Source organism: Acartia tonsa, chromosome 14 (assembly GCF_053477335.1).
Source record: "Acartia tonsa isolate MP-2025a chromosome 14, ASM5347733v1, whole genome shotgun sequence".
NCBI lineage: Eukaryota > Metazoa > Arthropoda > Copepoda > Calanoida > Acartiidae > Acartia > Acartia tonsa.
In genome coordinates, this window is record NC_137273.1 from 24,061,604 (window position 1) to 24,072,993 (window position 11,390).

Sequence of the window (11,390 nt, forward strand, 5' to 3'; positions counted from 1 at the left end):
TCCCCTATTTTCATTTTATTTTTTAAAAGTTAGTGTTTTCATAGCTCAACAAAACACATTGATTAAAACGCCGGTTTTGCTGTATAGATATTGCTGTAGAAATATGTAAATAGAAAATATGTTCATCCCTTTATGATGATATGAAATTTTCTCGGTATTTAAAATTATAAATTGATGTGCCATGGTGTATCTAAGTTAATATACTTCATAACTCTCAACTGATAACATAGTTGTAGATAAAGTTTATTTAATAATAAAAAAGGTATAACATTTTTATTCTCAACAATTGTGATTTTTGTGACATAGGAAAAAAGGGATCTACTGCAGTTCACGGTAAAATATTGCTGGTAAGGAATATTTCCAAAAATCTATTAATTTTAAAGGCTGCAAGCTGCCAAACGGCTGAACGTACAGATCATACCCGCACACCATTTTAAGCGGCATAATAAGGCCTACAAATAATCTGGAATAGCCAAGATCCAATTATGCACAGGGAAAGCTTCACTAAAGAAAAAACGCGTAAAATAGGTATTTTTCGACAATTCTCTGCACTGCGAGATAATTATGCATTATTGATTTATGGCAATTCCAGATTATTTGTAGGCCTTCTTATGCCGCTTAAAAAAGTGTGCGGGCATGATCTGAACGTTCAGCCGTTTGGAAGCTAGCAGCCTTAAAAATTCATAGATTTTTGGAAATATTGCTTACCAGCAATATTTTACCGTGAACTGCAGTAGATCCGAAAAAAATTCAAGAAAGGCGTTTAAACTGGTTAAAGCTATTCTGTTAAGTGATCTTTTTTGTATGTAGATTAACTTTAATCATCTTTTGTAACTAAGACAAAACCTACCTAACTAATTAAACACGTACTAGCAACTTTCCTTGCATCTACTCTGCATAGAAAAGGAAGATCAGTAAAATGGCCTAAACCAACCCCAGATCCTATATGAAGCTTTATTAAAATGTTCATTGTATGTTATTTAATTCCATACAAGAAAACTTTCACACATAAAAAATTTTGACCCTAATAATATAGTTAAAGTTTAATTTACTTTCCATTGGTTTATCACTGTAGTGTATAGTGTATAATGTCTAGAGAGATATTTAAGTTAATTTAGTTTTTGTTAGGCATGATGAGGTCTGTACCGCTACTAATTTTTGTGTCCTTGGCTGTTTTCATTTCAATAACTTATACCCAGGTAAATACTTTCTTATTAATAGCGGATTTACTGTCCGTCAGTCAGTTCATAACGCTATCATCACACTCGCATATTATCACTTAACTTAACTGCAGCCCCGCGACAGCCTCCTGTTGTAAACCTTAGGGAAATCAACCTTTTGCACTTCTAAAAATCAGCCATAAGTCAATACCTTACTCAAATACGACAATTCCTTCTTTTAAAACGTTTTTGAAGCTTCCGAACGGGTTTAGTTTGAGGCTTAGTCGTGACTTACGCGCGGCTGCCGACCTCTGCTTAAATGGCATAGATAATTAACTAAATACATTTTTAGAACCACAATTCCCTTTTTTATATAAACAAGGATGACAACCTCCATAAAAGCGAAGCTCTGAAACGGTAGGACAAACGGGCAAAAGCATAATTGTGAGTAAATTTGTTGAACAACTTCTTGATACAGGATAATGTTTATGGACATACTTACATTTTTAGGACTTGATTATAGAGTTGCTTTGCTTATAATAATGTACTTTGTTGTCCTAGGAATCAGTAAACCAAAAATCAGAACAATCGGATAATTGAATCACATACAAATTAGTTGTTAAAAATTAAAAATAACAACAATGTTAAAAATGGACGTACGGACAATTTGGTAATGATTATAGAGTTGCTACACTTGCTAAATCGTACCTAACTACTACAGGAATCACCATGCAAAGTTTGAAATCGGTAGGACAATGCTACCATGCCTAAATTAATAAAAAAATCTATCCATCTCAGACGTACGAACCGACCCTAATTATAGAAAAGCTACGCTTTTTAAAATCTTAGCATGTCACGTAATTATCAATTGTTGCTGATCTTGTAAACGGAAAAATTGGAGGTCAAAACAAGAATGTTACTGTTCAGTTCAGCAGAGGATTAGTTGAGCCACAAGTCTTAGCAATTAAAAAAATGGGGGAGGGGGGGGTAGATCATGGCCTATTCATAATTTAAAGTTAAAGGGTTAAGTAAAGTTTTGCCTCTATGAGCCCCTGTTTATACATAAGTACAAAGTCACCCAACCTTCGGGTAGAATATCCCGCAAGGATAAAACAAGATTTTTGAACTAATGAGGTACATAGAAATTTCTATCGTCCTCTAAATTAAAAAGAAAACAGTAAAAGTGTCTGACTATGACGTCAGAAAAAATTTACAACTAACCAATGAGAGGCCGCTATATATTTAACCATTGTGAATACTGGCTTCTCATTGGTTAATTGTTAATTTTTTCTGACGTCATAGTCAGACACTTTTACTGTGGCCAATCAAAAAGCACATGGCAAACAGAAAGACAGATAAAGATACATACAATGTAAATAGACTTTAAAGAGTTTAAATTGTAGAGCAGCATTGCCTTTTAAATTTAAAGAACAAGTCATTGTTGTAAACTTGTAACGAGGGATCTATAGGGACAAGACAATGGCCAATAAATGATGTACATCCCCAATGATGATAAACAAAATTACCTCTTATATAATTGGTGGTTGAAACGTTTGTATACTAATCTAAATGAATTACCTAATCAAAATCCAATAAAAGTTCTTAAGGTTGTTAAGCCAACGAATTAGAAAACGTTATTATAAGACTTTTGAAACTAGTGTATTAAACAGCCCAATGTCCCCTCCCTTCCTCCCTGACTTGTAACCCTGATTAACCTACTCACAACAGTTATACAAAATTTTGACAAGATTTTCATTTAGTAAGTCAATTATCATCCCCCCCCCCCATATTTTTTAAAAGCAAAGCTTTTCCATAATTAGGGTCGGTCCGTCCTTAACGGTTATCTCTTTTCGTTATTTTTTCTTTATGGACAAAAAAAAATTGTATGTAAAAATTATCCGATTAATCTGAATTTTGGTATACTTGATTAATATTACAACAGGGTTCAATGTTTTTAGCGAAACATCTCTATAATCAAGTCCTAATAATGTAAGCGTGTCCTTAAAGAGTATCATGTATTTAAGCAGTTTTGCAAAAATCTACCTACAATAGTGTTTAGACTTATGCATCATTATTCTGCTTATATACTTCTAACACTCTTCAAGTGTTGATGTTCGTTGGTCCTTCCATTTCAGAGCTTCGCTTTTATGGATGTAGTCACCCTTGTTTGTAATTATTTTGGAAAAGGTTAACTACTTCATGAAAAAGATGGATTTTTTAAAAGTAAGGAGGATGACAACTACATTAATCATAATTAGCAAAATAAAAATATGATTTTTATGATTGATTGTGGCATTTGGGACGGACAGACAAAGTAAATTATTGAAATAATTAAAAAAAAAAACCTTTTAACAAACAATCTTGGCATCGACAATAGTCATTAAATGATATTTTTGATATTAGATATTAGACATAAGTTAGAACATTTGCAATCTAAGTGGATTATTTGTAATAATTTATCATTTCTAAAATTACTAAAAATCTTGAAATGATTATATCTGCTGCTATATAAGATAGAGCAAAAAGTACAAAATAATCGCAAAGATGTTTTTTTGATAATAAGGCAATTTATATTGTTTGTCTGTCTGTTCATGAAAAAAAAATATTTGTTCTATATGTGCTACTTATGCGTGTTGTAGTCCTTATTTGAACGGTATCTTAATATTTTCCTAGTACAAAAAACAAGTTTAATTCGCCATAAAAAATTAAATAGAAACGGTAAATAATAGATGAAACTTATGATTTTGAACAGCTTGAAATCTGCAACTATTTTTGTAATCTTTGCAAATGAATTTACACAAAAAGGCTACTTTTTGATTTATCGAGATTATTTTTATCGCACAAAGAAAGTTTCATAAAAATTATGTTTCCTGTCTGTTTATGTCTACTATCGGCTACATCACTAGGTGCTACAGACATCCAGTTTCGTTATTATAAGAATTTCAAAGTTTTCTTTAATTTCCTAAATGATTTTTTATTTCTATTTATTGTAATATGAAACAATTTCCCTTTATTTTAGTTTCCTATCACTGGTTTGACGGCAACCCAGGCATTAGCTGCCGCTTTGGGTGGTGTAGCTGCGGCTGTAGCTGGAGGAGCCGGCCTAGCTGCTCTTTTGGCAGCTGCTGCTAATGGTAAGAAATTTAGTTACCAAACATCTCATTAACTGTAAACCGCAAAACCTCTATAGGACAGTTACACTACAAGAACTGTTTTTGGTGTAACTAGATCATATTTTGAAGCAGCTTATAGTTCCTAATAAAAAAAGACGTACTACAATACAAATGACCAATAAAAGGACAGTATACATTGTAATTGACCAATGGTAAAATATATACTGGCCTATCATTGGCCATTTGTATTATTATTGTATGATGTCATTATTTTATTAATCACTATAGTATGGAAGGGGTGATGCTTGAGGGCTAAAGCAGACCCGTATTTGTATTTTCCATCATGTTGTAGGTAGGGTAGTTACGAGGAAGTAGGTAATATTGTCAGTGAGGAAGGGGACAATGGGATGTTTATTAAACTGGTCCCCAAGGTTTTATGACCACGTTTTCTTATACTTTAGCTTGACAACTTTGGGGACTTTTATTGAAGTTTGATTAGTTGGTTTACTTTGGGTACCATTGTAATTTATCGTAAAATGTTCCATCCCAGGATCCCTCCTTGGGTTTACCCTTTTATTTAATATTAGCTGTAATTATCTAATACATAATATCCATGTTTGATTTCAGCTTACCAACATCGAAATTATTCGCAAAAAAGATCAAGAAACATATATTCAGCTGTTGTTGAGGGCAACACATATTAGAATTGATGAACTTTCCATATGCCCCCCCCCCCCCCAATATTATTTAATATTTTTTTCGCTTGTTTGTAATACCTTGTTCCTGGTTTTTTATTTTAGCTGGAGGAGGTGGTACTGTGCAACAACCTGCTAACAACTATGGCAACAACAATTATGGTGGTTATCCTCATGGAAGAAGCTTCAACAAATACAATTATGCTACCAGGAATGAAAATTAAGATTTGGCTAATTAATTCATACAAAGAAAAAGATTATTAGGTATACAAAAAATGTATCTACAAATAATGCATAAGTAGTCTGGTCCTAACGGAGTAAGGTTTTGTTTGTTTGTAGATTTCGAAAACTACTTTACCGATTATGTCCTTCATTTGAAGTAAGCTTCACTTTGATCCTGGTTTTAGGCTTTTCTTTTTGAGATTTGACTAGGGATGGTTTAAGGCTATTTTTCTTTTTCCCCTACTTCTTCAAATACAGAGTTTTAGGTGCTAGGGGGTCAACCGCTAGTATGTTATAATTTAGAAATAACTAATATACAGACAGTATTTTTGTAGTTTTATTTATTTGTCTTATAGGTAATGTTTAATAGCGTTGCATTTGTAAGTTGATTGAGATACTTTAAAAATAACATAAAAAAAACAAGCAAATCGGGCAAAATCGAGAGCAGTAAATCAAGTAAGGAGTAATAATTTCTTTTGTCTCTACATATAACTTCAACCAAAAACTAAAAATTATAGGATTTAGTCCAATATTAAATACACTGGAATGGGTAAAATGCCTGGATCAGAAACAGGTTCGAATGAGCTAGGTTAGTTGAGCTTCTAAACAATATGCAAATGTAGGATTGCAAATCTGTTGAAATTGAATTGAATATAGAATTTTAATTCTACATTAAAAGAGACTAAAAATCACTCTGATTTGAACATAACTACTTTGACCAATTAGATTTGATCAAAATCTTTAAATTTTTCATTTCTAGTGGTAATGGGTACACCACAGCTGAAAGTAACTTTGCTGATTATCCTCAGGAGTTTGGGTACAACTATGCAAAACCTCAACAGCAACAATACAGGTAAAATTTTCTAATTAAAATAGGTTGTCCATGGTTAAAGAATAGTTATTCCCGAAGATATATTAGGCTTGTCATATCCCATTTAACACACATTCACCAGATATGAACAAAACGTTCAAAATTTTCATCTAGCTAATTTGTCATTTTGAAATGCCTTTTACTGTTTTTGATATTAAAGCTGAAGGCTTCTAATTTGGGGTATTAGGTCTACCTGTGGCATTTTTACAGCAGTTAGATCGGTGTATTTTTTGCAGGGTTCTTTAATTATTCTCTTATTAAAGAAGCTCTTTATAGTGTCTATTAAAAATGGGGATGAATTAAAAAACTTTTGGCCAAAACATCCCGAATAACGTCATTTCAGAAAAGTCCGTTTTCTAAAATATCATCATTCCTGATACATCGGCCAAAAGTTTTTAATTCATCTCCTTTTTTATAGGCACTATAAAGAGCTTCATAGAGAAGCCTTGACTTATGAACAAATAAACTCTATATAACAGTCAACCTTTGAGAAATACTTCCTAAAATGTTAGGAGTACATAACTAAAGGTTTTCCTAAACCTTACATAAAGGTTACCCAAGTAAACTATAGATAAGAATACTTAGGAAAAACAAAGATACTTCATATTACATTAGAAAATTTCATTAGGAACGCTTATCTTTGTTTGTGATTCCCTTACATCGTGTTTTTTTATGGTTATTAAAGAATATTAATTAATACATTTGTTTTTTAGGCAAAAGAGAGATTTGAGTCAAGTTAGCATAGAGGAGCTGGCCCTGATGGATGAATATGATTGTGGCAAGCAGTATCTGTGTGAGATCACTGCTATGATGGCCTCTGCTAATGAAATTCATGATGAACTTATTCTTGATCTTATTCAGGTGACTAAGAGAATATAATTTAAGAAGGCTAATTATTTGAAAAGTAGCATCAAAAAGGTTAATTCCATAAAAAGGCGAGGAGAGAAGTGTCACTGGCCTCTTAATTACACTTGTGTCCAACGTTATAACCACTTTGTCTTTTTCTTTAGCTCAAAAAGTAAGGCACTTTTACTGAATTTTGATTGCTTTTATTAAAGCTAATGAATCCAAACGTTTCAACCAATAACTTTAATCTGCAGCACGGATATTTTTATTATCGCTAGGAATGTATAGACAGACACTACCCTTAAGATTTATTGTAACTGACAATAAGTTTATTTGACTTGCGAAACAAGAGAGGGGGGGGGGGGTCTACAATTTGTATAATGTTTTTCCATCTAACTTTAGAATTCTTGGGGTAGGATGAATGGTAGAAATCAAACACATTATCCAATAATTATAATATGCCAAATGAGCTATTAAATTTGTCATTATTGGAGATTCGAAAATTATCCACAGTCCATTGTCCTATTCCTGCGAATTTATTCTAGTTTCTCGTATAAAATCTTATATTTGTAGAGAGGGAGGGGACATTTGGCTGTTTATTACACTAGTCCCCAAAGTCTTTTAATAACGCATTCTTATTTGTTGGCTTAGCAACCTTGGGGACTTTTACTGAATTTTGATTAGTTGGTTTATTTAGTTGAGTGTCAAAACGTTTCAACCACTAATTTTAATCTACAGAAGGGGTAATTTTGTGAATCATCATTGGAGATGTACATCAATTTATTGGCCATTGTCTTATCCAAGTATATTTTAGACTGATCTAGCAATTGGAGAAGAGTTGAAAGATTTCCGAACAGCTTCACTGTTTGGTCTCAAAACAAAGGATCCTTATCAGTGCAATGGAAGGTAAGAATAATATTTGTAGTTCCCAGACCTTGGTGTTCACATATGTCCAGTATCATCATATATTGTTGAAAGTAAATGCTAAAAAACCGTCAAATGTAAATTTATTCTAGTCTGGCCATTATTACATAACATTTTGATGTTTGCTTCCAACTATATTTCACCGAATGGGTGGAGACACGAGTTCTTGACCCTTACATTTAGCATCTTTTAAAGCTGAAAGTACACTTGTCATTTTTTGTGTTAGTAAAATAATTAAAAGGTGTGCTGTCATTTTGTGTAATATTCTTGTTTTTAGATACAAGAGATGTGCAACTGGCAAACAGTCAATGGTCTCCATTGTACAGGTATAAAGCAGCTAAAAAAGCTTAATAAAAATGACGTCATACAATACAAATGACCAATGATAGGCCAATGATTGACCAATGGTAAAATGTCTACTGGCTTGTCATTACATTTATATAATATTTTATTACGTTTCTGATATTTTGAACAGCAGAATGTTCTAGGTCAAGTATAAATCTTCCAGTGATCTAAAAGGGTAAACAAAAGCCGATACATCCCATTCCCCAATGTTGATAAACAAAATTATCCTTTCTGTAGATTACAATCAGTGCAGTGCAGTGGTTGAAGCGTTTTGACACTCAACTTTATGATTCAACCAATCAAGATTTAGTAAACGTCCCCAAAGTTGTAAAGCCAATGAAAAAAACGTTATTTTAAGACTTTGGGGACCATTGAATAGACAGTCCATTGTCCCCTCGTTCGCTGGAAATTTTCCCGTACCTCCCTTATGCTATGTTTATTTTAGTTTATCCAAGAGCAGCAAGAGTACGCTGTACACCCTAACAACATCTAATTTAGTCAAAGAGTAGCTTCGCTTCTAAGAAACTTCTAGTAATATTATAGAGATTTATTGTACGGTATTATAGACAGATTTTCATGGATAGTAAAAAGAAAAATTATAGAATCAGTATCCAGAGCCAGATGGTCAAGGATAATTTAATTTTATGTTTTTTTTAGTGAAAAATTGTTTCTAATAAGATGCGATAAATGATTTTTTGGAATGGCTCAGATACGGTACAGATTCTAAACTATACTGAAAAATATTTTATCAGTTCGGACGTTGAGTAAATTTTCTTTTATTAAAATTAATAATGAAAATACACTTAACATCCCACCTAATTAGCCATATTTGTTTTGAAATAGAATTATTTCCTTCCAATTAGAGCCTACAATGGTTTCATCGGAAAAAATAGATTTTCTTTATAACTTATTTATTAAAATCTTATAAAGTCTTTATATGCAGCTAAATAATTTATATGAGCAATTTAATAACAAAGGGGGAGATAGGTTGTGCTGAAATTCCACAAAGGTGTGAGTTTTAAGTCTCAAAAACAGTAGTAGAACAGTAATATTCACTAAATATTTTTGTTTATATAGTTCTTTTCTATAAGGAATACACATATTTAGTGAATATTCTTCCTACTGTTTTAAGCCGTAAAACTCACACCTTTACGGAATTTTAGCACAACCTACCTCTTCCTTTTTAGTTTTCTTTTACAATTTATTATCGACTGAGTTATCATATCATATCTAAATTTAAACCAATAGAAATCAAAATAGAAAACTAAATATTTTTCCATTGCTCAATGATTGAATTAATTTACTTATTATTAAATATTTTAATTTTGTTAATAATTTAACTTTTAATTATTTGTTAATTTGTTTGAATTATTTATTTCTGCAAATCTAATAAACTTAGAAACTATAAAAATCATATTTATTTTGCAGTTGGTTTTCTCCAAATTGACCATAAGCGTATCTCGATAAGAGCTAGAGCCGAATTTTAATGTGTGGTTTCCCTGGGATAAGAAAATAGACGCTAAATTGTTGTTGTAACTTTGTTAATAATTAAGGATTTGGTCTTTTATACTTCCTATATTTACTAGATGCACTTTTCAATTTTAGTTTTAAAAAGAAAATTCCTCTAGTGTGGGTGGTGGAAACTTATGCCAACAACGAAATTAATTCGAAAAAAATCACGAAACTTATACGTGGTTTCCAGCTGTCGTTGGTGGGTAACATATAGTAAAATTGACGACATCTCCATTCGCCCCCCAAATATTATTTAAGATTTATTTCACTTGTTGGTTTTACCAAATACCTAGGGTGGTGGTATCATGCTCCAATTTAGTTATAAACCTTCGAAGGGCCTATGAGAAGCTATATTGCAAAGGAGAACCATATCAGTTCAGCGGTTAGCGAGATCCATCAATACAGCTAAACAGACATCCAGTAACTTTCATATATGGATCCCACCATTTATCTATATGTTGTATGAAATTATGAATTGTCCCTTGTGATTTTATTATGATGTTTTGTTATAATATTCTACTGCATAGACTAATTACAATCACAGCTGAAGGAATAAGGAATCAAGTTAGAAATAGAAAGGGGTGCTTTTATAACTTTTAGCGCATCCGCTCATTATCAGGTTCGAATCTCGGCACAGCACCGCGTCACAACTAAGACGTTTCCGAAATAGTACATTTCCGAACAATGACAAATAATTTAATACAAGCAAAACTTTTAAAACGCTAAAATCAAATACAAAATTTGTTAAGAAAGCCTTAAAAATATTCAATCTCTGTAGTGATAAAAATAAAGAATAGATTTAAAATGTCTGCAAATTGTTTAATTTTTAAAATATAATTACGTCTAAAGGATAGGGAGCTTCCTGTAAAGATAAACGAAGTAGAAAACAGAAGCCTGCGAACCTAGTCATTACAGACGGGCTGACAAAGTCATTTATGAAGTAAGTAGTCACAAATGTTTTTGGATTTTTGGTGAGGATTTAAGTCCATTAAAATTACATTTTGTCTTTATTCCTGAAATAAAGCAGATATCAAGTCACCCTATCTTTATAATTATACTTAAACTTGTATAATTTTTGTGCTAGTACTTAATTTTAATGTCATAATGTTATGCATTGTTTCATAAATCCCCTCAATAATAATATTCATGAGCTTCACTTCAATTGTCATATGATGGTAAAAAAATAAAAAGTCAGCTATGAAATTAATTTTCAACATGAAACACCAGGAAGGGCTGGGACATTGGACTGTAAGTTAAACTAGTGGCCGTTATTTTGATGTACATTCACAAAAACGATACACGCAAATTAGTAATAACCCATTCTGTAGATTATTTTCAGTGGTTGAAACGTTTTAACACTCAATTTGATGAACCAATCAGATGAGCTGAATTTGAATTTCCGAATGTGTACACAGTTTTCTTGTTATTTCCTCATCCTATCTCAATATTTACTACTAGCTAAAAAACGAGTTATACATTATACCTTCATTTTTTTTGTTGGGAAGTTTGAATCTTTTTTAGCTAGTAGTAAATATTGAGATAGGATGAGGAGATACCTAGGAAACTGTGTACACATTCGGAAATTCAAATTCAGCTTATCACTAATCAATTTAAATTTTAAAAAGTCCCAAAAGTTGTTCAGCCAATAAAGAAGAAAACGACATTATAAAACTTTAGAAACTAATGTAAAACCCAGCTCAAT

General features: G+C 32.0%; 1 protein-coding gene across 1 annotated transcript; it reads left to right on the forward strand.

The window, feature by feature from the left end:
• Window positions 1-203: 203 nt before the first annotated feature.
• Window positions 204-9,569, forward strand: LOC145305826 (uncharacterized). Its single transcript, XM_080147648.1, has 9 exons — window positions 204-262; window positions 1,129-1,199; window positions 4,180-4,294; window positions 5,074-5,177; window positions 5,949-6,043; window positions 6,775-6,922; window positions 7,722-7,813; window positions 8,109-8,157; window positions 8,622-9,569. The coding sequence occupies exons 2-9, from the start codon at window positions 1,131-1,133 to the stop codon at window positions 8,667-8,669; spliced, it is 720 nt and encodes a 239-aa protein (XP_080003774.1). The 5' UTR covers window positions 204-262; window positions 1,129-1,130; the 3' UTR covers window positions 8,670-9,569.
• The last annotated feature ends 1,821 nt before the right edge of the window (window positions 9,570-11,390 follow it).

Excerpts from the sequence above, each read along its gene's own strand:
- LOC145305826 (XM_080147648.1), top strand. The coding sequence starts at position 1,131 with ATGATGAGGTCTGTACCGCTACTAATTTTTGTGTCCTTGGCTGTTTTC. Across the intron at positions 5,178-5,948 it reads ACAAATACAATTATGCTACC|AGTGGTAATGGGTACACCAC; the intron begins AGGAATGAAAAT and ends TTTTTCATTTCT. Across the intron at positions 8,158-8,621 it reads CAATGGTCTCCATTGTACAG|TTTATCCAAGAGCAGCAAGA; the intron begins GTATAAAGCAGC and ends TGTTTATTTTAG.